Source organism: Triturus cristatus, chromosome 3_2, assembly GCF_964204655.1.
Source record: "Triturus cristatus chromosome 3_2, aTriCri1.1, whole genome shotgun sequence".
NCBI lineage: Eukaryota > Metazoa > Chordata > Amphibia > Caudata > Salamandridae > Triturus > Triturus cristatus.
The window spans coordinates 955,343,610-955,370,208 of NC_140584.1; the positions used below are offsets into that span (position 1 = coordinate 955,343,610).

General features: G+C 46.3%; 1 protein-coding gene across 5 annotated transcripts in view; it reads right to left on the minus strand.

Moving 5' to 3' along the window:
• Positions 1-26,599, minus strand: part of ACACA (acetyl-CoA carboxylase alpha) — a 938,215-nt gene that overhangs the window by 423,888 nt on the left and 487,728 nt on the right. For all 5 annotated transcript variants that reach the window (XM_085649480.1, XM_085649478.1, XM_085649479.1 and 2 more), the window contains 3 exons: positions 23,529-23,732; positions 2,078-2,233; positions 840-986 (listed from right to left, as the gene is read on the minus strand). In XM_085649480.1, the coding sequence (XP_085505606.1) occupies positions 840-986; positions 2,078-2,233; positions 23,529-23,732 (507 nt within the window). The remainder of the gene's footprint in view (positions 1-839; positions 987-2,077; positions 2,234-23,528; positions 23,733-26,599) is intronic.

Here is a 26,599-nt window from a genome sequence, read left to right on the forward strand (position 1 = left end):
TAATGTGTACAATCATCCAGTGAAAGTATAAGAAAGTAGAAATACACATGGTAATGTACAGGTTATATAGCTTTTTACAGAAATAAACATAGATCGTAGGCGAACACCTGCAAACGTAGATTTTCAAATAGAGTTTGTGTAAATTTAGCATTATATGTATTTATTGCCTCTACTAAGTCTACTTTCCTGAAGTGCACCCAGGATCCTTACTTGTCACTCTCTCATCAACGGAGGACAGGATGCCCTCTCTCTTACATATAGATCCAATAGGAATGGACAAAGCAGGACTGCCAACCAAGTGAGGTGGTTGAGCAGAAAACATTAAATACAGCATGTATGTCGTTTTGCTCTTTAGGCTTGTGGCTGCAGCGGAGGGGCTTAACGCCAGCCCAAGGGCAGAAAAACAAAAGTTAAAGGACATTATCCAACACCAAAAAAGGGACCTATTTCTGTAATGTTCCATATGCTGTTTTTGTACTTTATGCAAAACTTTGCACCCATTCTCCCATTTTTATGATTTTAAATAACAAGATAAATATTTTTATCTGACATTTCTAAGCTTTTAATCAGATAATAGATTGCGATGAAAACTTAATTTTCTTATGAATTTCAGAGAAATTGAAATGGGACAATCTGCATCAATCTTGAACTGTGTGACAGTCCAAGTTAGGGCTGGATTGAGTGTGAAACAGGTGTGCAACCCAGAAATGGAACAGACCAAACAAGCCATAAAAAAATCCATGGCCAGTAGGTGAAAGGAATCATGACAAAAAAAGAGTGCAGCATAGAAATAAATGGTGGATCATGCTCTGAAAGGAATGCGAGAATCACTGGCTCACCTCGTTCCCGCCTGGAAGCCGATTCATGTGGACCAGCTGCCCTTGGTCATCCAGCACCAGCTCCGTGTAGGTGAGTACATCAGAAGGCAGTGGGATTTTTGGCAAAATAGTTGTAGCATCCATGCATTCCCAAAGTTTAATAAGGGCCTAATAGGGAGAAACAAATCAGATACCTGGTAAAATATCAACATAACACTTCCATGGTATTCTTCCACACGAATCATACATGTGAGGTAAAGTCCTTCAAATGGATTATGACAAGAGGTTTATTTTTTATTAACAAAGGTAAGATGCAGCCTGGCACTAAGTTCTTACTAGGCCTGCTAACAACTAAAGAGATCAGTCACTATGTGAAGAAGCGTTTAAGAATGCAGTACAACCTTGAGAGAAAAAATTGACTACTTATTTTAATCCTCTCCTCTCAGATTTTCTGAATATGACTGAATTTCCTAAATTGGAGTATTTGTCTTGAATAAAATGTGTATACCTTTTCCCAGCGCACCCCCCTATATTTACAACCTCTTCACTATGCGGTGAGAAAGTAAGAGCAAAGTGTTAAGATCACGGCTGACGCAAAGGCATGCCAACTACAGACAAAGATCTTGCCAATATGCAATGTTACCAGGTGATTCCATATCATTCTCTTCCTGGGCTTTGTTTTTCTATACATTATTAGAATCAAGTACAAGTTGAAAAGGTTTCCAATAATGGAAACCACGACTACACCATCAGAAGGCATTATCAAGTTAGATTTCAATCCAGACCTGGAACATTGTCTCCTAGTTGAAATGCACACATCATGCAAACCTGCAATGATGACACAACAAGGTCTTCAATCACAGCAGCTGCTCCATCATAGAAGCATTTGGAAAACCCCAATCCCTCTCTACAAATGCTAGTGAGATGGTGTAGAAGACTGTTTCAGTAGGATCTCACTTTTGCATATTGTTAGTTGTGTTTTTATAAGGATGTGCAATGAATGACTGGAGAGAAGAACTCTGTGATGCGGCTGCATGTCCGCCCACTTAACTCGCTAAATTATGGGGACAGTCTGCACTAAAGGGGTGAGATGTGGAAGAAATGTCGTGGAAAACAGGACACGTGTTCTGGAAGTGTGCCTAAAGCCAGACTGTGTCATTTAATGTAGAGGAGGGGTATCATAAAGCTAATTACACCAAACTCAAAAAGTATGACAACAGGTATCAGATGGCAAGAATTTCATACATGGAATTGTTTACCTGCCGGAACATCTCAGGGATGTCATAGATGTAGGTTGTTCCCAGAGACTGAGCTTGGAACCTCTTGGATTGTAGTAGGTCTTTAGTGACATACGGTGTGTTGATCAGCATTCCGTGCAGTGGTCCTTGCTTGTCCCCATACGCTTGGAACATGATCTGCAGACAGAAGGTTAAGAGGAGATATTGTGACTGCGTAAAGACACTGAAAACCCTCATCTCCCTTTATATATTGATCTAGGCTTCATGGACAAAACACCTTCTTACACTACACCTTCTTGACATTAGACCAAACTTCCTCACTTGTTAACCACACTTCCATAACATCAAACTCCACCTCCTGTTACACCAGACCTCATCAGTGCTAGACCAGTCCTCCTACCATTGGTCTCCTCACTAAAAGCCTAACCCTCATTGCCATTAGACCACACCCTGTCACTGTTAGATGATGCCTCCGCGCCATTATACATAACCATCCCACCTTCAGAACACACCAGTTCCTGGAAGACCAATCCTACTCCACTTCGACTAGACTTCCTCACTGTTGCACCCATCGTCCTCTCCATCACACCCTGTCTCCCTTTTGATTATATGTTTCCCAGAGACAAAAACTCACCTTTAACTAAACAGTCACTTTTATATGATGCCTCCACACCCTCCCCACTATGCTATTCCTTTAAATGTGGGGAAAACATTCTTGTTCAATTAGAAGAATCCTCCTCATGTTACATCTCCTTACACCTCATTAGAATGCAACTCTTTTTTATCAGAGTGCTTTCTCCCTTTAAACCCTTCTCTGACCTCTCAGATGCTATTTGGTTCCTGAGATAATTACTACCTTTGACAATACAACCTCCTGTTTACACAACATGGCATCCCAGAGTGGCCATCTCCTCCCTTCGACCAAACGTTCTGTGTGAGATGAGAACTTAACTTTTACCACACATCCTTCACTTTATAACTCGTATGCACCCCGAGACACCTCCCATTCAGCCACATCTCCTCTCCATAAAATACGCTTGTTTCCAGCCCGGTCACCCTTCTTATCCACAAGGACTCCCATGCTTCCCAAATCCCCTCCTGTCCAAGCACATTTTCTCCAATTTAGGCAGCACCAGTCCTCTAAGACACAGCTTTAATTTAAACAGATCCTACTGTACTAATGCTGTGCTTTCCCATAGACCTTGTAACTCCTCAGAACGTTATTGGCCATGTAAAAGGAGTCAACATCAACTTCAGCGTAGACATGCTTCTCTTCCCCAGACCACAGATTTCAGCACACTTCATCAACACCGTCTTCCCACTTGTTAGACCGAGTTACACTTTACCTAATGCCTTCAGACACCCCCTCTAATACATCAAATTGCTTTCCATACATTTCGCTTTCACCCTGTGGCACAGAGAAGACCACATTTCAAACCTTAGACCACCCCTCAGTTATAGCTCACTTCTTGCATTTCACCTTTCTACTGCAAATCGTAGTTCTTTTCAGTCTACATATTTTACAATGAGAAAATTCTCTTGAAAGACCACTGGTGCCCCTGTAGGAATCGGGTCTTTTTATTAGAAACATCTTCGGCCACAATCACAAATTCTACCAGTTAATAAAAAAAGATAATACAGTTACCATCAAAATGACCACTTTTTCTATGACACTTAACGCACTTCCAATTGTGTTAGAAAACAGAGGAGAGGCAGGGACGATAACCCGCTTAACTCACTATCACATGCATATGGAGTACCAGACCAATATCCAAAGAGTGAAACCGCTTATTAACAGCACCAAAAACCTGCACGCTTGTTGTTGGAAACGCTGTACAGTAATATACCATTAATTAAGCATTAAATGCACATATTTTCTAAGCAGCACAACAACAATTCACCACGTACGACACTACTCATAGAAAATGTCTAAAGCCGCACATGCATCTGAGAGGCGTCACCTGACTACATTCGGATTCAAAGGCAAGCTATAGAGAACAGGTTTGTCAAAAACACACATCCCTCTCGAGTCTTCCTTCATTTCCAGAGGAAGAATGGGCCTGCCTGCGAGACACTGTGTGCGTTAATTAAAACAAACCTACCTATGGAGGGTGTTTGATGGAAAATGTGTTTAAGTCTGCCCCGGAGAGCCTCGAAAATACATCAAAAATTAAATAACCCTTTCATGTAAATGGTTTAGGCGTTTTTCCTATTTTTGTCTCCTGGGGGCGTTCGATTGTGACCGCCACCATAGAAAGCGGCGGTAAAAGGAAAAAGGTCACCTTGAGAGGATGGGAAACCGAGATTTGACGCTCTGTCTTCGGAGATTAGTCGGGCTGGGTGTTCGCGTTTAGCGGCGGTGCGGAATTAACAAACATTTGCAATGCAATCGGCCTTGCCTTTGGGACCTTATATGTATTTAGCTATGCAGCACATTAGCCTGGGTGCTACCGTTCTTTAACATGGAGTGAAAGTAAGCACCAAACTGCGCAACACGCCAGGTAGGGGGGACACATGGAGAGAAATACTGCCTATCAGCGGGAAATGGTATAGTCCAAAGCTCTGTTTTTAACATAAAATCAGGGCTTTCGGTGGTCAGATCACTGAAGATACAAGATTTGAAAAAAATGGTATTATCTACGGGTGCTCGTGGAAGAAAATTTCTATGGACTGGAATCAAGAGAATGCTAAAGAGATTCTGGTATTTTACTGACCTCTGCTGGTCGTTTTCTATCAAGAAAGTTAAATAGAGGCAGATGCCAGAAAAATAAAAAATAATGTCCCTCAGCAGAAATCAATTCTGGTATTTTACTGACCTCTGCTGGTCGTTTTCTAGCAAGACAGTTAAATAGAGGCAGTTGAACAGGAAAAAAGTCCCTAAGCAGAAGCAGACAAGTCCTAAGGCTGATCTCCAGAGCCGACAAAGTACATACACATATAAGTATATACTAAAGTTATGTTATATTATTTTTATAGGTACTTATATGGAGCACAGCTACTCAGAAAGAGTGTCCCGGCGCTAAAGAACCTCAGGGCAGAACTGTTTTGAATGCTGAAAAAGGGGAAGAGGCCTTACGATTGTTGCTGGAATAGCCAGGTTTTCAGCCGCTTCCTGAAGGTGAATAAGACAGGCACCTGTCTGAGTGACACTGGCAGAAGGTTTCACAGACAGGCAGCCTGAACTTGAAAGGAGCGGCCACCGATGCGGGCACGAGAGAACTTAGGAACAATCACCTGCTGCCGAAAGGAGGGCCTCAGGGTTCTACCAGGGACATAGTCTAGAACTTTCTTTCTGATATTGTGGGCGCCCATATCATGTAAAGCTTTAAAAGCTAAAACTATGGCTTTAAAGCAAATTCTCTTTCGAACAGGAAGCCAGTGCAAAGCCTTCAGGTGAGAGGAGATCCGAGCTCTGGGCCCCACCATGAGAATAGCCCTGGCAGCCGCATTCTGGACCACCTGAAGTCTGCTCAGTAGGTAATCCGGGAGACCCAGGTACAAGACATTTACATAGTCCAACCTGGAAACAATGAGGGCGTGGACTATGGTCTTCCTGTGGGTGATCGATAGTAGGGGTAGAAATTTCTTGAGCATTCTTAGAAGGCAAAAGCAGGATCCGGCCACTGCTTGAATTTGAGTTTTTATGGAAAGGGTGTCATCCAGTTTAACCCCCAGGTTTTTAACTGTATTGACTGATGTCAGGGGGTGTGACATGTCTGATGGCCACCATTGTCGCCATTCGTCATAAGACGAGGAGCCAAAGAAAATGATCTCAGATTTCTTTGGGTTACATTTTAATTGATTGTTCATGAGCCAAGTGAAAACCCCGTCAGGCATTTGTTGATCTCCTCCCCTCTAAAGTCCTCGCCCTTGTCGCATGTGAAAAGAAGCTGAGTATCGTCAGCATACAAAATTATTGTCACGCCGCATGCCTCAGCCAAGGGAGCAAGGGGGGCCATATATAGATCAAAGAGTGTTGGGCTCAAAATGGAACCGTGAGGAACACCCACCTTCATGGGAGGAATGGGAGCAGCAAAAGGAGGGGACCAGATCTCTTGATGTCTGTCCTCCAAAAAAGGAGGTGAACCACTTGAGCACCGTACCTCCCAAGCCCCACTCCTGAAGTCTATGCAGGAGTCATGGGGCACGGTGTCAAAAGCCACAGAGAGGTCCAGCAAGATCAGCACCGCTTTTCCTCCTTTATCTAATTTCTCCTTAATAACCTCAGAGATTTCAAGCAAGGCAGTCTCTGTGCCAAAATTAGTTCTAAAACCGGACTGGCTGTGGTGGAGCAAATTATTAGTTTCCACGTATTCTGTGGTAACTAAATTCACATATTTCCCAAGGGCTTTAGAGAAAAAAATGAAGGAGTGATTTTGGTCTGTAGTTTGATGCCACCGAGGGGTCGGCAGAGGGCTTTTTTAATAGTGGGAGGATTTTCGCACTTTTCCATCTACCCGGCACCTGGCCATTTTTCAGCGAGGAATTGAGGACGATATTAACAGCTGGGTTAATAATCTCAGCTGTAGATGCCAGCACTTTGGCCGGACAAGGGTCCGAGGGAGAGCCTGACTTGAGGCCTTTCATAATCTCCAAGGATGTCTCCAAAGGAATGGGAGGAAACTGTGTGAGGGAAGGACCTGTCTCGGGGTTGCTGGAGGGTAGAGGGACTATGCTCCCTCCTATAGCCAGGGTGGGTTCCACTAAGGAATCTTGAATAGTTTTGATTTTGTCATAAAAATATAAGGCGAGTTAACTTGTCCATTCGCAGGTTGGAGTAAAAAGTCTGTAAGGTGCACTAGGAGAGGAAAAGTCTTTCTCTATTTTGAACATTTCTTTACTTTTATTCCCAGATGACTTGATTTTAGATGAAAAGAAGGTGGTTTTGTAGTGGACCTTGAGGGCATGTTTATACATTTCTTGATCTTCAGGATTTAAGTTTTTTCGCCATGCTCTCTCCAGTCGTTTGCTGCAGTAACTTTATTCGACAATTCTGTCATAAAAGCTTGTAAAAACACCTTACACCAGTTGAACAATATACATATGATTAAAAATGAGGCTATAGATACAGTTATTTACATAATAATAAAACTTTAAAAAAAAATATTAAATAAGAGACATTTGTCGAATGATAATAAGAATGGTCTGGGTACGAACCCCAGTCCATTCCTATGATATAAAACACATTCTCTCTCATAGGTGACAATACATGAAATGAGATTGCCTCCACATCCTCATCATTTCCAGCTATGAACAGCTATCTCTTAGGGTGTGGGTGGATGTTGTTTTAACGCCTTGGCTCGTATGGACCATGCCCAGCCTAAAAACTTGGCCAAAGCAATCGCAATATGGGGGGGACGCGTCTGATCGAAGAACTCAAAGTGCTTCCTCATGTTTTCTGAAGCCCAGTAGTTTGCATATGGGGATAACCCATTCCCTTCAAGGTACAGTATAGTTAGGGCAGAAAAACAGAAGATGACTTAAAGTTTCCTGGTTATCTGGGCACCATGGGCATACCTCTTTTGAGGACCCCACCCATCTACTTGTAAACGATCTTAGTGGAAGGGTGCCAGCCCTCAATTGGAAATATAATTTCCTATCATGGGGTTTCGTAATCATATCCCAATATTTTTCTAGTGCCGGTCTTTGCTTAAATTCTAGAAATTGGCCTGTTAAATGCCTTGTGGATCTGCTCATACAAGCCTCTTCCATTACCCAATCCCAATACATATTCTTCAATGCTTTTTTTGATGGAAAAACTGCATTTTGGGGATCATTCCACAGTTCGCTCAAGCCCATCCTCTCTAGAAGCAATCTGATCTCTTTTAACCAAGGGATTTTATGGAAGGTATCAGCTACCATAACACCCTTGAGACCATTGGTGTAATGTTCTAGTTCTTCTGTACACCAAAGTCGTCGCCAATATAATAGTGGTCGGAGCTTTGCGAAGTCATTTACTGCCTTCCTACCCAAATCTAACCAGAGAGGATGCATCGGGGTACTCACTGGGACTCCAACCACTTTGTGTAGGAATGAATTCTCTACCACAGTCAGTTGATTCAAATTTGCAAAACCCCATAGCTCTGCTCCATAAAGAACAGAGCTTAGAACCTTTAGCCCATAAATTTCCAATACCGGAGAAACGGGCTTCATACAAGAGGTTCTAATCTTCCCTAGAAGCACCCCCACCTGTTGTTTAAGTTTAAGAGTAGTCAGGTTAAGTTGGTGTTTCCAACCCATGTCCTTCTGCAAGGATACGCCCAGATATGTGAAGGCTTTAACCTGCTCTAGCATAACGTTGTTCATGCCAATTTTACCCCGGAATGATCTATGTTCGTTGAATGACATAAATTTAGTCTTCTCCGTATTTATTTCTAGCCCACGAATTCTACAGAACTCTTCAAACCTCGCTAGAGTTTTCAGCAAACCGCTGGGTGTCTTTGAAATTAATAGGGTATCGTCCGCAAACATGAGGACAGGGATATGAACTCCTGATAGTACTGGGGCATCGGAGGGGACCAGGGCCAGGTAATCGGCCACCCCGTTGACGAAGAGCGATAACAGGGTGGGTGCGATCACATAACCCTGCCTCACTTCCCTGCCAACGGGAAAGGTCTCCGTGACCTCGCCCCTAGAACCCCACCGCACCCAAGCATAGTTGTCCTCATGTAAGCGGACGTTTAAAGCCAACAGCTCCAGGGGCATGCCCAATTCTCCTAATACGTGCCACAACTTACAGCGTGGCACAGTATCAAACGCTGCCTTCAGGTCTACGAACACTGCATATAATGCTCCCCTGCCCAATAAGACAATCTTCCAATAAATTGTAACAAAACGGAAGACCTGATCCATTGTACCTATAAGGGGGCGGAACCCTGCCTGCAATGGGGTAAGTATATGGTGTTCGTCTATCCATAACTGAACTTTCTGCAGAATCAGCCGCCCTACAACCTTTTGAATAGAATCTATAAGGCTGATCGGCCTGTAATTGCCTGCCACAGATTGATCGCCCTTTTTGTAGACGGGTATTATTTCGGCTCCCTTCCATGAGGGTGGGATTGGAGCACCGCATGCAACTGTATTGGCGATTATGCATATAAAGCTACACCACAGCAATTTGTTGTGCAGAAACACATCAGCTGGTATACAGTCAAACCCCGCGGCTCTTCCAGGTGTCACTGTGTCTAGTGCCCTAGTCACATCGCCCAGAGTAAAAACCCATTTGGTAAAGGGTTTATCGTCGAAGGGTCTACTATCTTGTTCGTCTGGCGGTAGTGCATACTGGGGTTTAAAATGCTCCACCCAGTCCTCCTGGGCAACATTGTTCTGTGGGGGATCTGGGCATCCACCCTTCGCCCATTTGTATTTATCCCAGAATGCTTTCGGGTTTTTGTCCTTACACGCTTCCAGATCGCCCCAGCTATCCTGGTCTCATTGTTTTTTAGCAGCTCCAACAGCTTTCCTATAGTTGTTCCTTGCCAAGCGTACTCTGTCCCCGTCTCTATTTCCTAATGCAGAACCTAGCTCGACCCTGGCCTTACGGCAATCCTCGTTATACCACCTATGGGGTTTTCTTATATTCGATTTCCTGGGCCTACCGTGTTTGAGAAAATAAGACTTCAGGCGATCGAAGAGGGCTGTATGCTCCTTCATCACCATCCTCTTCCATTCCTGGCTTTCATCTTTAATACCAATTACACCCATGGTATTGCTTAATTCTAGTTCCATTTTGGCCACTATCTCCGGATGATCAACAATATGATTCCACTTAAGGTGACGCATGTCATTACTAACCACAACGTTGTGGTTTGCTGTGGTATCCCTGATGGGGATTGCCTCACCCCAACACCCCTGTCAAGGTCATAATAAGTGGATTGTGGTCACTTTCGACTCGGTTAACTACAACCATGTCATTGAGGAACTGCCACAGATGTAGACTCACCAGCCAATAATCTATACGGCTTGACGAGGTCCCGTTATCGAAGATTGCAGCCCCGGATCTATCCGAGGGGCTACGGCCGTTAGCCGCCCTCAGCTGAAGACCCAGGCAAAGACCCTTTAGATGAATGGCCCCCTCTGTCCATCTTTTTATCGGCGGGATTTCAAGGATGGGTATTCCCCATTTACAGTCCTCCTCTTCCGTGAGGCTCCCATCGTCGGGTCCCATTGGCTCGAACGTGGTATTGAAATCTCCCCCGATTATCGGCCAGATTTTGCTAGGCGACGACTCTAGCATAAGTTCCATTTCTGTCACTACCTCGGAACGACACCCTCCGGGAAGGCCACGTGCATAGATATTATATATATCTACTCGTATCCCTGACCCCGTCTTCATTCTTACAGCTAGGATGTCATTACTTGCTGTAGGTAGCTGAGATACGGTACAGGCCAACGCCTGCCTAACCCAGATTACCAAACCACCCGCTGGCCGTCCCCTATCTTTCTACTCTGCTGGAATATAGAAATTCAGATAGCCCTGACGAAAAACATGATCCACTTCCCACGTCTCCTGGAACAAACGTATGTCATGTCCCTCAATGAAGTCAGCCCACTCTTCCTGTGATGTCTTGGAGCTTAAGCCAGCAATGTTCCAGGACAACAAGGACAGGTCACTCGAAAAGGGGGAAGAAAGGTTTCCTGTAATAACCTCCCGGTCCATGGTATGGAACCGGGCTACGCTCGCGTTTGTCCCAAATTCTATTCGGGAGTCCGGTCCAAGCACCCTGGTGTTAGGCAGTGAGTTAACATTCCCAGCCTCGGGATCTGACAGTGCATGGGAAGCATGTATTCCCCCTAGGATTTGGTCGTGGGAACCGGTTGGTAGATCTTTTTGGGAACCCCTATCTTTCCCTGTACCCTCCATTGTAGATATACTACGGTCAACCAAGTTTCCAGCCTGTACCTGGGGCGGGTGGCGTCAATCACATTCCTCAAGCCCTGAAAGTGCATCGTACCTATTCCTGGTCTCAATGCCCCGGGAATTTCCTGTAGCAACCCCCCCTGCTCCTAAGCAATCGTGTCCTGGGGGCGTATTCCCCTCCGGATAAAAATAATCAAGGGGCACAGCATTTATTGGGAACCTGGGCCTTTCCTGCACCCACCCACATATGTGCGCTACAGCTCTAGTATCCTTAAAGTTGATTATTATGCAATCACCCCTCTCTAGTTTTTCCCTTCGTGCAAATAAGATCTCGGCCGATGCCGTAGGGGGGAGCGGGCGATTTGTATTCAACCACTGTATGCACTTTCTTTTCAAGGCAGGGTAATCCTCCCATTGACCCTGTTGTAGAGCTGGTACCCCCACTAATATTACCACATATGGAGCACAGGCCAGGGGGAGGTTGATATATGGTGTAATTGTCCGCTGTCGGTCACTGGAGGGTGTGGTGTTTGTCTCAGGAAGGTTCGAGATTGTGGTAGTGTTACGGGATCCCTCCCCCTTAAGCATTGTTGAGATGCTAGGACACTCCTAGTTGGCATGAGGCCTCTATCCTGCCCCTGATGATCTAAATGAGTTGCCTGTGAATGGCCATGGCCAAGCATTCCTTCTTCGCTCCGGGTAGCTGGGGATGTCCCAGCTACGGGTTCTGTCGTTCCCCTTCCCTGCTTCTCTAGCCCCTTTGCTCCTGAGATTGTGGCCCCTCTGCCCTGGACCCTCGCTACTTCGACCTCGAGGAAGCTCAACCCGATATCTATTTTGTCCAACCTGTCATATATGGGGGCACAAGATTTAATAAACAGGTTTTCCATTTTAACCCACATGTCCTCTCCCCAACAAAATGATGTCTCCTCCCTAGGACCTATTGTTGGGGCGGCGGATCCCGTCTCTGGGTGCGCAGCTTCAGGGATTGTCTTGGCTGGGGGACCATTATCGTCCGTTTCCGGATTAAGCTTCTTCGCCTTTGTTTTCCTTCCCTTGGGGTGTACATCTACCCATTTCCTCTTTGAATCCATTGTTGACCTGTTTATAGAAACGGAATTTACGCTACGAGTATGCATATATCTTCGCGTAGGCTCAGTCAAAATGCTATTGTCCACAGGGTTTACTGTTAAGCCCCTGTTAGCGCTCCCCTCCAGGTTAGATAGACTAGGCACAGATGTTACGTTAGTTTGTCCTCGAGTAACTCTGGCCACAATGTCTAGGGGGACAGCAGCAGTGTCGTAGGGGGACTTTGCCTGCGCTAGAATACCCAAAGAAGACCTTCTATCAAATGTGGGATCCAGTGAGAGTCTCTTTTCAGTCAAGACTATTTCTCTCTCCAATGCCGATGATGCACGTGTAAACTGGTCTAAAGTACCCAACACAGAGCCTCCGCTGGGCTTCTTCTGATTAGCCATGGTCTAGTATACTTACTAGCAAAATGGGGGGTCCAGTAATATACAGATATCGTTACGAGGAATAGCCCGATGTTAAACCACGCCCTTAATCACCAACAATTCCCAACTGTGAGGTACTAACCTTGTCGAGCACACCACAGAGGGGTGCCCCGTCCCGTCCTCCTACCGGTCTCTAACGGGCACAAACGGGCCCGCCCTTGGCCCGGGCTTCGCCCGCGCGCGTCCCGCGCTGCGGGGAATAACGAGTGGCTTTATGCTCCCCCGGCGCTGCCTGCTGTCATCAATGGCATGCGCCTGGGGTGAGCAAAGGGCTGATGGGATGTGTAGTCTGGCCGTTCCCCTCACGGCGGATTGCAGAGTGTGGGAGAGGTGCTGATGGTCCCCCTTGCTGGCCGTTTCCCTCACGGCAGTGGCTGGGTAAATATGCAGCAATATGCAAACAACAGTCGTTTGCAAGCGCTTTTGCTCTTCCTGAGAGCTTCATCAAACCATGGGGCCGAAATTCTAGCAGATTTAGAGGGGAGTGAGGAAGAAGGTGCAAGCGCCAAGGAGCGTTGCTGGAGCCAGTTCTCCAAACAGAGTGCATCACTCTCAAGGTTGCCGCTGAGGGTTAGCTGGTAGTGAATAAGCGTTTCTCTCAGGGCTACGGGGGTAATTCGATGGAAAGGTCTGGAAGTGGTGGGACGAGACTTCCTGTAGGATTGAGGGCATCTTATCAATTTACACACCCTAAAACCTAACAAGTGGTGATCCAACCCTACTAGAGGGTGAGGCACGTCTTTTTCGATCTCTGTATTAGAAAAAATCTGATCGAGTGTGTGTCCCTTATCATGGGTGTGGTGATGGACAAAAGTGAACACATTGAAAATGGCCAGCGACTCCCGCAGTGTGATGGACTACGGCTCATCTGTTATGTTATGTTATTCACTTTTATTAGGCGCACAGCTGCCCCAGCGAAGGGGCGTCCTGGCGCCTGATCAGGTACACAACACAACAGGTCAAGGCCAAGAAAAGAGAAATCAGATAGCAGGGGCAAACAGATGTGTTTTAATCTGGTTTGTCCATATGAATATTGAAGTCACCCAATACCAGGAAGTGCTCATATTTGGAGACTATGGGTGAAATTGAGTCACTAATGGACTCAAGGAACTTCCCGGCAGGGCCAGGGGGTCTATAGATTAAGGCTCCAACAAAGGATTGCTGTGCAGAGAGTACAAAATGGAAGCCTAGGCATTCCGCCCCGTCGAACTCTCCTGTAGGAACTATGGTACTTGAAATATCCTTTTTAAAAATAATCTCGACTTCGCCACTCTTTTCCACCGCATGATCCCTCCTTAGGATCTGATACCCAGAGGGGATAGTGCTCACAATAGTAGGGTTTTAGGCCTCAGTGAGCCATCTTTCTGTTAGAAACATTATATCCGGATTAGATTCTTGCAGCAGGTCAAAGACATGCAATTCATGTTTTTTTAAGGAGCTGGTATTGAGTAACAATGCCTTTAGATAGCCGTCATTCCTAGTCCGGGCACCTATTCGAAGAGCCCTGGTACTCTTATCCTCCCTCCCAGAATTAATTTCACCGTTGGAGTTAGAGGCCACCCAGTTGCAGTATGTGAACGTTGAAATGGTGCCAGCAGAATTCAAAGCAGAGCAGAAATGGCAGCTCACGTTCTTGCCGATATCAAGTAACCTTGCTCTGCTATAAGTTAAGTGCTGCTCTTGGTGAGGAGGAAAACCGGCAGCTTGGCCGGCGCTGGCCGCCTCTGGGATGCAGACGGGCTTGCCTTTGGCGCGCCTTTGGTGCACCAGCGACACGCCCACTGCGCGTGTCTGCTGCACGTCCGCGCTGCGCCCCGCCTTATATATTTTTCCAGAGTTGAACAACTGGAGCATTCACCGTCAAGATGGTGGCGCTCTGTGTCAGCATTTAAAAACTCCCTGCTCCGGGTTAAATTCCAGCACTCCCTCCAACAAAATCAAATTCAAGATACAGGTGGCGCAATGTTAAAAAAATGATAGCAGCAACATTTTAGCACAATGATAAAAATAGCAGCAAAATTGAGCACACGTTTAAAAATTGATATTCAGGTGCAAAGTAACAAGACAAAAGGATTGAATACTAAAAGCGGCAGAGCAGCAAGTCACCCAAGCGGAGGACCGAGCAACAGCCCAAGTAACAGAGCTAACGTGAGACCAACTGCGTTCGCGCAGCGCCCGCCTTGTATTTCCCAGAGGTGAACAACTGGAGCGCTCACCCGTCAAGATAGTGGCGCTTCATGTCAGCATTTAAAAACTCCCTGCTCCGGGTTCAATTCCCGCAAACCCCCCAACACAATCAAATTCAAGATACAGGTGGTGCAATGTTAAAAAATAATAGCAGCAGCGTTTTAGAACAATGATAAAAATAGCAGCAAAATTGAGCACAGGTTTAATAATCGATATTCAGGTGCAAAGTAACAAGACAAGTATATACAAGAGATCTTGAATGCTCGACCTAAAATGAGAGCCGCTATCTGTTGTGCATTAATTTATCGTCTGCGGGTTTTCATATCACTGAAACCTGGCAGGCATTCAAGCATGACTGCATATTTATTGGTTAAATAAATGGGGAAATATACCAGTGTCAGGTTTATTTTTCTCTCAAAACCCATAATAAATATGGATACATACAGATAAAGTTGACAAAAAATAAATATGGATAAATACAGACGGAAATGTCAAAAAACATAAATACCATCTTGAATGGTTTCAGCCATGGAGGCCCTAAACTCGTACAGGACTGCTGACAAAACCTTGCTGACCATATCTCAGAAGGTGTGTACATAAATAGCCCAGGAGGCAACTGGCAAAGACTGATCTCAAGCTAGACTGGCTGAAGAGAACAAATGTTTCCCAAATGCCTCAAACCTTTTCGACTCCTTCTCAGGGGCGTCATGGGGAAAGAATTAGGATTCACCTTGCTGGTGGAGGCTTGGACAACCAAACTTTCAGGAGAACGAATAAGAAAATCAGAGTTGCTAGGAGGAAATCAACCCTGTATCAGGGGAGGTATCAAGAACATTGACAAAATGCAAAAATATATACAAAGGTTCATCATCATAACATGGTGGTAAGTCATCCCCATGATCCCCACTGTAATTTCCAAGTGACAGCAAACTCTGGTCAGAGTCAGAACCGAAAATCTGATGGAACAAATGAGGACAGCTCTGTGGTAGAAGGAGGGCTTTGTCTAAATCAGATTGTGTGTGAACTGGTCGCGCTGGAGTGGAGTCAGAATGGCCTCAGTTAGGGTCAAGGAAGATTCGGCTTAGAGTCGGACACTGGGGGTTGGTATAAGATACACCCCCGCTGCTGTTCACGTTGGACCGAGAACAAGTGGCACTTTGATGCCCTTGCAACTTCTCTTTAGGTTGAAAGTGCTGAGATGAGTTTAAGCTCCACTTTATCCTCTTGTGTTTCCACTTTGACTTGAACTTCTACTTACAGATGTCCTTGACTGCGAAGAGGTTCTCTTGCTGGATTGGCCTTGAGAGAGCAAATAGTCTGCACCCTTAATTTAGAGCGGGAGCAGGACTTTCATGGCTTCTTTCAATGTTCAGTGACAAACAAGTTGCTTACCTTCAGTAACACCTTATCTGGTAGAGACTATCTAATTGCAGGTTCTTTAGAATCATCCCCAGGCATTCGACTGGACCCCTGCACTCCGGTATGTGGCGTCGGTCAGCCTCCGTGGCATCGTCCGCGCCGGAAATGATGTGCGCAGTTCCTATTTAGGCGCCACCTGGGCGTGCTGACGTCAGTTACTTTCATGACTTTCCACGCCAGGAGTGCAGAGCTACAATGAGCACTGACCACTGGTGCGACAAACTAAGGGCCATGAAAGGGTGTTCCCTGCACCGTAATTGTTTTGCACAGAGGGGAAGATAGGAGGGTCAGTAAGGAATCTGCAGCTAGATAAGAGCCTCTATCAGATAAGGAGTTACTGAAGGTGAGCTACATGTTCATCTAGTAGAGACTTCTAGTCACAGATTTCTTACCTCAGAATAGATACCCAAGCAAAACCTCCCGAGAGGTGGGACTTCAAAACTAATTTACATTACAAAGTCTTACAGGACCACACAGGCGAAGTGCCCATCACGGCAGGCATGACTGTCCAGGCAGCAGTGTTTGGTGAATGTGTGCAGTGACGCCCATGTACTACCTGGCAGATGTCCAGGACTGAAACACCGCACGCACTAAAGCAGTGGTCGCAGACTGAGCTCGCGTAGAGTGAACCCGAAAGGCCCTCTGGGCTGCATCTTGGCCAATGTGTAGCAAACCTTAATGCACAGGACAATCCATCACAAGATGGTTCTCTTTTGAACTGCCTTCCCTTTTTTTGCTCCCATGTCGTCCACGAAGAGTTGATCCTCCACCCAGAATTCTCTTGTGCGGTCAAGATAGAACGATAACGCCCTCTTTGGATCCAGGCGGTGGAGTCTCTCCTCCGCTTTGGAGGGATGAAGTAGAGTAAATAAAGTGGGCTGCTTTGGCCCACAGGGAAGGGAGTCACAACCTTCGGAAGGAAGGAGGCTCGTTTCCAGAGAACCAGCTTGTCTAGATAGCAAGAGATGTAAGGAGGTGCACCATGAGTGCCTCTAATTTGCTGACCCTCTTGGTCGATGTTATGCCCACTAAGAAGGCAGTTTTCAAGGTCAAAATGCTAGGAGAACAGCTGCGAAGAGGCTCGTATGGTGTACACATGAGAAAAGTGAGAACCAAGTTAAGGTCACACTGAGGCATTATGAACAGCGTAGGGGGAAACATATGTTGCAGGCCTTTAAGAAATCTTGCCACTATGGGTGACTTAAAGAAAGAGGGTTGGTCCGGTAACTGCAAAAATGTTGCGATGGCAGAAAGGTATCTCGTAACCGTGTCCAGAGCAGAGCTCTGTTGGGCCAAGGATGATGCAAGCAAAAGAACTTGCAATAGGAATGCAGAAAGATGGTCAATGTTGCAGAAAGCATACCATGACACAAACTTGTCCCAACAGCAGGTGTATACCGTCTTGGTGGAGGGATGCCTGGCTGCCAGATTAAAGTTACAGACTTCGGGAGGAAGGTCAAAAGCTGTCAACTGTGGCTGCTCAATTTCCATGCATGAAGATGGAGAGTGCACAGGTTCAGGTACAGAACCCTCCACTGTTGCTGTGACAGGCGATCCTCTCAAAGAGGTAGCCTGACTGGAGGTCTGATCGTCATGCTCAACAGCTCGGGAAACCAGACGCTCTGTGCCCGGTCATTCTGAGCCTTCTTGAGGCAGGAGTGGTAGTGGTGGAGAGATATACTGGAGGGCAAGCTCCCATTGGAACGAAAAGAGTCTCCGAGCGACAGCCACCTGGGAAAACTCCAGTGCACAAAATGAGTGCGTGTTCTTGGCGGTGGTGAACAGATCTAACCAAGGCTCTCCCCACTGCTGAAAGAGACCTTGCACCACTTCTGGATGGAGACGGTATTTGTGATCCACCAGGTTTCTGCGGCAGAGTTTGTCCACTCTGGCATTCAGAGAGACCGCCAGATGTTGAACGCCCAGGGAAGCGTCCTGACGTTCTAGCCATGAACAGAGACGCAGGGCCTCTTATCAGACATTCCACGACCCCACCCTTTTTGTTGCAATACCACATGGTGGTGGTGTTATCCATGAACACCTGGATCAGTCTTCCCTTGATCGAAGGAAACAAAGGCTTTCAGTGCCAAGCGAATCTCCCAAAGCTCCAAAAGGGTGATATGGAGCTCAGACTCCGTCGGAGACCAGAGTCCTCTGATCTTCACCTTTCCAGATGGTCGCCCCAGTCCAGGAATGATGCACCTGTTTCTAAAGTCAGCTCCAGTTGGGGATGGGAGAAGGGTCTTCCACTGACCCAATCATGATTCATTAGCCACAACTTCAGATCTTTTGCAGTCCCCTTCAAGCTCTGGACCACATTGGAGAGATTTCCCTGATGCTGTGCCCACTGTGACTTCAGGTCCCACTGCAAAGCTTGCCTATGCCAACGGGCATGAGTAACCAGCAAGATGCAGGAGGCCATGAAGCCCAACAGCCTGAGAGTCAGTCTCACCGAAATACAGGGTAGAGGCTGAAACATTGGAATCATAGCCTGAATATCCTGGACATGCTGCTTGGGATAATAGGTCCAAAACTCCACTGTGTCTAGAATGGCTCTGATGAAAAGGAGCATCTGAGACGGAGTCAGGTGTTACTTAAGCACGTTGATAGTGAACCCAAGCGAATGCAAGAGTTTTGTCGTAGTCTGAAGGTGGGAAGACGACTGCCTGGGGTGAGCCTGCCTTCAACAGCCAGTCGCTGAGGTAGGGGGATACTGGAATCCCTGACCTCCGCAGATGAGCTGCAACCAAAGTCATCCCTTTCTTGAACACCCGAGGGGAACTAGTAAGGCCAAAAGGGAGCACGGGGAACTGAAAGTGCTCTTGTGCCACCGTGAACCGCAGGTAACGTATGTAGGCAAGCAGGACGGGGATGTGGAAATATGCGTCCTGCATGTCCAACGCTAGCATCCAGCCTCTCGGGTCGAGGGCAGACAGGACTTGGGCGGGCATCAACATTTTGAATTTCTCTTTCCTGAAGAAAAGATTGAGAAGTTGCAGACCTAGGTTAGGACGAAGTCCTCCGTCCTTCTTTGTCACCAGAATGTAGCAGGAATAACAACCACAACCTACTTCGGATGCAGGCATCCTCTCTATTGCTCCCTTGGCCAAGAGAGCCTGCACGTCCTAATGGAGCAAGGAGAGATGGTCCTCTGTCAGCCAATCATACCTGGGCTGCGTTTGTAATGGGGTAGTCACAAAGGAGAGGAAGTAGCCCATTTGGTCGATCTGGAGAACTCAGAGGCCTGATGTCACTGACCGCCAGTGGTGCAGGCGATGTCATGGCAGCATGTGATGGTCAGAGGGCAAACTAAAGATGCTCCGAGGCAGCGACTGACTGAGGAGTGGTGGACTGACTCGATCACTGGCCAGCTGTCCCACACTGTCTGTGGGACCTGCACCCTCAGCCACAAAAAGGCTGGGAAGCCTGTTGGCTGTGGTGGTTTGGAGAGTAATGGCGTGGATGAAGAACCCTTCCATGGCCATTAAAGGGGTGGAAGGTAGATTGGGATTTGCGAGGGGCCACAGAAAAGCCATATGACCTGGCCTTAGCTCTGCTGACCTTAATGCGCTCCAGCGCGGAATCCGTCTTCTCTCCAAAGAGGCGAGAGTTATCGAAGGGAATGTCCATGAGGCCAGACTGGACATCTGAAAAAACAGTTGTACTCAGGCAGGCGTGGCGCAGCAAGGCCATTGACAAGGAAAACGCTCTGCCCAGCGCCCCCTCTGTGCCTTGGGGTGAATGGGGCGGCAGTCCTACCAGGCCCTGGAGTCATGGTCCTGCTTCAAACACTACAAACTCACCAAGTGAGCGTCTGTCACAGACAACTGCCTGGTATCTTAGGTGAACTACCTACACACCAGGAGTTACCTCAATAAGGTTCAACAAAAATTAGCAAAAAAACTGTCAAAACGTAACTGATGGGTAGTTCATACCGGATCACTGCTATCTGTTGAGGAAAGTCAAGAAACGAGGTGGCACCTTTATAGGTACTGCTCACATCACTTCTGGTGCAGATGTTGCCAACGATACTACGCGGAGCCGAACAATGCCATCAATCAACAGACATGGGTACTGCTCTAAAAGTTTCCGGATCCAGTCCGATGGCTGTGGATAAATCTAAGGTAAGCAATCTGCGGGAAGAAGTCTCCATCAGACGTACAGTTTTGCTTCACGTCTTTGAACGCCTTTGATAAAATGCGGGCACATACTTTATGCAACCTGGAGTTGTGTCCTGAGCCCTAAGACCAGAGGCACACCTTGTGAGGGTACATCACTGACATCTGTCAGTCACAGCATAGTTTGAACCCTGTGGTCTTGGATGGGGACATGCTTCCCTTGCACACTGGATTTCAGATTGGAAAGATCATCTAACTGACGAAAAAGGGAGTAGACCTCCGGATTCACATTCAAAGACGCGGAAAGAAAGGAACTGACATTGACGCAAATGGATAGCAGTTAAATGCGGCTTTGCTACGTCACTTCCAAAGCAGAACAAGGCCAAAGCTGAGCCTCACATTGGTAGCCAACGGTGCACTAAGCACTGCTGTAAAATTTCCTGATCCTGTCTGGCGCTTGTGATATACTAAAGGAGAGGAATCTGCAGGTAGAAGTATCCATCAGAATCAGAAGTTTTATTTTAATGGGAAGGTTGGAGCTTCATTTTAAAAAAAATTAAGTGACATGCTAAATTCCAGAGACACTATTCGTTCATACTAGATTATGTCAGCTGTACTTGCCCTGCTCCTATGAATCAAGCTAAGGCTACTAACGTAATGTTCAGGCTCCGATTTCTAATTCCTTCATATTCACTGATAGTTAAACATTTTAATTTTTAACATTTTGCTTTTTATTTGTATATACTTTATTAATCTGCTACATGTATTTAGTTTTTTAAACAGTTGAATCACTCGTATCATCCTATCTAAACTTTAAAAGTCCATGCTTTGGGACAAACCGTCACAACTAAAATAGTGCTTAGGGGCCGTGCAAACAGAGTGTGATGTGATATACAAAAATCTCATATAACTAAACCATATGAAAAATAAAAAAATGACCCCTGCTTAGAATAATTCTACACATTCATGCTATTGGAAAACTGCATATTTCTACACAGGATAGAGTCGAATTCAGCAGGAGTTTGCAGTTTGGGGTTTCTTTCCCACCAAATAGTCAACCAACTTTCCCCACTGCCTGTAGAAACTGGATGTCAGTATGTCAAAAGAGTAAGTACTGCAAGTTTGAGAGAAACATTTTGAGGTTCACCAACAAAACAAGAATAAATGTTGGCAGGATGTGGGTTTGTGAATTCACATGCACCTGCTTTGACCCACATAAAGTGGATTATGTACAGATGTATAATAAGAAGGAGGTGTGGTCTCTGGTACTGACAGTGACCTCAGCACTCATCATAACTTCCCCGCTCTACCACACTGGGCCCAATTACGAGTAAAGCAGTATTCATTTTCTGGCTGGGATTACCACAGCCATAAAATCTAGGCATAGGTAATCAGGCCAAAATGTTCATTTTGTATTACACATGATAATCCCTATTTCTGGGTCATTAATTTGGAATAGCATGGTAGTAGAGGAGTAATACATCATGGAAAGAATAGTTGTGATTGCCCATTTCCACTCCGCCATTATTGTGCAAGTGCTACTTGCGATTGGCCCACTGAGAGATCTAAGGTTCCGTTGGCTGCTAAAATGATGAGAGCTTAGAAGAAGAACAATCCCAGCATAGCTTCTAGCTCTTGAATACAGAAGTGATTTAGGGCTTGATTTAGATCTTGGTGGACAGGTTACTCCATCACAACGATGACGGATCTCCTATCCGCCGAAATGTAAATCCCATAAGATACAATGGGATTTATATTTTGGCGGACAGATATCCATCACCGTTGTGACGGAGAAACCCGTCCGCTAAGATCTAAATCACGCCTTAGACATTAGGTCAAATTTAAGACTAAAAATTAATATGAAATACATGTAATAAATGAGGTACAACTTTTTGGTAGCTGGGACAGTTAATCGCATATCCAAAGCCTCGCTCACTTAGGGTCAAGTGCTTATAGTGATCTGTAGTAAATGATTATGGTGCACACATGGTATCCAACACCCTGCTACCAATAGGGTGTACGTTGATCATGAGCCATAGGGTTAAAAATCCCACACTAGAGAACAAATGATACCGAAGCACACATGACTTATAGTCCACTATATAAAACAGTCGTAGATATTCTGTTCATAGTTTATTCCTAACGGCACCCAAGGTTTCACAGGGACCCTGACAGCGAACTGGTATACAATAAAAGGCAGCTGACATGTGTTTCGTCACAAGGCGTCTTTTTTTAAGGCTCAGCACGGGTTCTTTATATGGATAGGGTATGCAGATTTGCAATAGTTCCATAAGTATTGGCGAAAAAGCTGGACACCCAATGGTAATTGATCCAGAAAACTAGTAAACAGTGCTATAATCAAATGACCACAAGTCCTGCAATATTACAGGTAATCTGCACCCACCATATGCAATAACTAAACAAAGTACAGTATTAAGCGGGCTTAGAAGTAAACAGAAAATAGGGCCTTAATAAGCCTCCTTTCTGTGTGTTGGTCTCTACCATTGTCAGTATACTTGTCAACTGGCATTTGGACGACTTGTGGATATTTGATTATAGCACTGTTTACTAGGTTTCTAGACCAATTACCATTGGACCTCTAGCTTTTTTTCAATGCTAACTGAAATATTGGATACATCTGCATACCTTATCCATATAATGAACCTGTGCTGACCTTGAAAAAGTTGCCTTGTGATGAAACACATCTGCTGCATTTTGTTGTATACGAGTTCGCAATCAAGGTCCCTATGAAGCCTTAGACGCTTTTGGAATTAAGCTTCTGGAAGTTATTAACTGAATCTCTACGACTGTCGTATATACTGGACTATACGTCGCATGTAATGAATTAGGTCCAAAGTAACTTCATAAGCTTATGCTTGCCGAACTTCTCACTTTGTCCTCACCTTTCTTCATGAGCAGCTTTGGGACCAATAAGTACGGGTACTTAGAAGACTGAGTGATACATGATCTATGGCATATGCAACACAAAATGAACAAACCTTACAAAAAGTTCCAAGGATTTGCATCTTTCCACCTAGAAAGCACATTCCCTTGAGGGTGTAATTCCTAAAATGTTTACCAAGATAGAGGCAGGATAAGCGGTAGTCCAGTGGGTATGTTGTCAGACACAACCACAAGACAAGTTCTTAGGCCTCCTTTGCCACCCAACCACATTGTGTAATCTAGCGCAAACTATGTTATCTCCTTGTGCCTTCGTATCCTTGCCGACAAATATTTAAAATGTTTAAAAATGGGGAAAATACTTTTATCATAAAAGGACCTTTGCCTATAGGTTAAGAGGCACCATCAAAGCAAACAGGCAGCCACCAAACTCTCCATAGACAGAAGAACATGTCAGTCCAGCACTCTACCTGTGCAGTCCTGGAATCCGTCACCTCCTTGTACAGGCTGATATCCAAGTAATAACCGGATTCATTTGTCAGGAAGAGACGTATTGGGATCTGCTTCCCTGTGGGTGTCAAACGAATGTTGATCTTAAGCTCCGCCTGTAGGACACGTAGTTTCCACAGTCGGCTACCGTAGCGCATCACCATGCTGCGCACCGACTCTTCAATCTGAAAAGACACAGATTTTATTCAGTGACTACTTTACAACCTGTAATTGCAGGTCATGCATTTGTCAATTTGCTTCTGCCTGCCACAGTACTCTCTGATTCCAAATATCACCAATAGAATCTTTAGTTACAATTATTTTGTGGTATCAGGACATGAAGAACAGTTAGCGGTAAAGCAAGACAGGCAGCCAAAAAACTCACTAGTCCAAACAAAAATGGACAGAATGAAAGACATAGATGACACTACATATATAAAGAAATGGACATGAGAAGTAAACATAAAAATGAGGAATAACTTGAAAAAAACAAATAAGAGGTGTGGAAGTGAACATCACGAAGAGAGAATGAAATAACCAGATGCACAGCAGAAATACAAACAGATTTGCATATCCAGAAATTTGCATAGTCAGACAGGATAGAGTTAAAAAGAAAACTTAACAGTTACAGAAAGAAAGAGAAACACTGAGTGATAAAGATAGGCATGTGTAGAAACATATACATAGAGAAGGTGTAAGAACAATGAAGGGAAAGAAAAAAAGAAAGAATCCGGTATAAACTGTAGGACTGTGCACATGTTAAGTTCCTGTCTTTCTCCTGTCTTGGTGTATCAGACATCAATTTAGATGGTGCCCTGGCACCAGTTTGGGCTTACCATAGCGGCAAACAGCCCAGTAAAGGGCACACTCAACTGCCTGCATAATGTGTTATAAACGAAGACAGAAATACTCTCTGTGAATATAGAACAGATGAGACCCACTCTACCCCTATGCTGATAGCAGTCAGGTGGAGAGTGTGCTCACTAAACTGTAGTACAGTGTAGAAAAGCTGAAGAACAAGTTACTTAGCTTCGGTAATAATATTTCTGTAAGAAACATAGGTTAGTTATAGATTCCTTACCTTAGAATAGATACCCCAGCAATATCAACCCCGGAGGTGGGTCTGCGAACCAAGTTCACACCAGAAAGTCCTGGATACCGGAACTACCAAAGAAGCAGTCTCTCCGGACTTGACTGTCGAGGTAGTATTGTCTCGTAAACGTGTGCAACAATGCCCACATAGCTGCCTGGCATGTAATTTAGAGGGACTCCTCGTCCCAAAGCAGTAGTGGCTGCCGTCGCCCTGGTGAAATGGGCGCGCAGCCCCACTGGAGCTTCTTTTTCGCTAGAGAATAGTAGACACAAAACAACCCTTCTGGAGATAGTCTGCTTGTGCTCTTGGAGGTAGAGGCTTGGACCAACTAGCTCTCAGGGGTGGGGTGTTGGGAGAGGAAAGTGGGGTCGCCCAGAGCCAGGCAGTGGCGTCGGGCAATCATCCTAACCACGGGAGCCCCGTGTTGGGCCTGGACCAGGTGCCCAAGAGGACGTCGGTGAGGGCTTCATTGATCGGCAGCAGGGGCTCCGAAGAGCTCGCTTGCGGTTGAAGCACCTCTGTCAGGAGGTTAGTCCTGACCGCCACTGTAGGGAGCTCTAGGTTGAGAGCTTCGGCCGCCCTACGCAAAACCACTGCGTAAGACGCTCCCTCCTCCGTAGCCTCGGTAGGAGGAAACAAAATGCCATGGTCAGGGGAGGTATCAAGACCACTGGCATCCCCCAGGTCCTCGCTCCAGTCCGGATCATATTCCAACTGGTCGGTCAGAGGGTCACCTGACCCCTCCTGGTCCTCCTCCTCATCCTCATCCTCTGGGTGTCCATTTGGTCTAAAAGGGACCCCAGGAGTGAACAGAGGCTCAAAAACCCCACTTGGCACCACATCCGGCATCGGGCGACGCCGGTCCGGCTCCGTGTCCACATCAGGATGGAGGCCGGGGTCGACGCCAGTCCGGGGCACGACCAGCGTTGAATGCGGTAGCGGTGCCGGAGGAAGCGGCGCTGGTGGAGGCGTAATAAGGTCAACAGGCGCCGATCCGGATCCAGGCCTGGATCCATGGGGGACCTGCGGCGTCGGAGCCGCCGGCAGAAAAGGCCTAGGCCTCCCAACCAAGTCCACGGGGTGCCGAAGGTACGCCAGCAGGTTCGGGCTGCCCAAAGATGGCGTGCATCGCCTCGTAAAATTTACGAAGCTGGGCAGGAGTCGCTTCGGGTCCCGGGAAGGGAGGGAAACTCGGAGTCGGCTCTTCTGGCTCCGCTCCCGGAGCCTCGGGAGGGGCACCACCCGCATCTCTCGTAGCATCAGCCGATTGACGGGGAGAAGTCGAAGAGCCACGATGCTTCTTTGACTTCTTCTTGTGCTTCGACTTACCTGACCCAGCGTGCAAAGACTTCGAGGATGAGTGATGATGGCTCCACGACCGGTCCCTCGACCTCCCTCGTAACCGGGACCTCGAATGGCGCGGTGCCGACTGCCGGCGCTCAAGAAGCTTTCGGGACCACTCGCACAAAGCCTTCAGAGCCATGGACCGGCAGTCGGAGCACGACTTGGGGTCGTGGTCGCGCTCCAGGCAAAAGATGCACACGCAGTGCAGATCCGTAACCGACATCAGTTGAGAACAGGAACCGCAAGCCTTGAAGCCGGGCATCCCTATGTGAACCAGGAGCCGTTAAAACTCAAAAAGATGTTGACAAAAGTCGCTCAAAAAGTTCAGTCAAAAAGTGACTGGAGGTACCGCTCTCTCCGGATCTGCGCTGGCTGGCGCGGAAAAAGAAAGAACTGACGTCAGACCACGAGGGCGGCGTCTAAGTAGTTACCGCTAAGTCATCCCGGCGACCACGAAGCCAACGACGGACGCGGAGCTGACCGACACCACCTTCTGACGCGCTGAGGTACTGCTGACGAAAAAACTTTCCAGGTCCAGTCTGACGCCTGTGGGTAATTCTAGGGTAAGGAATCTATAACTAATTGTTTCTTTCAGATATAAACATTAAGACCTCA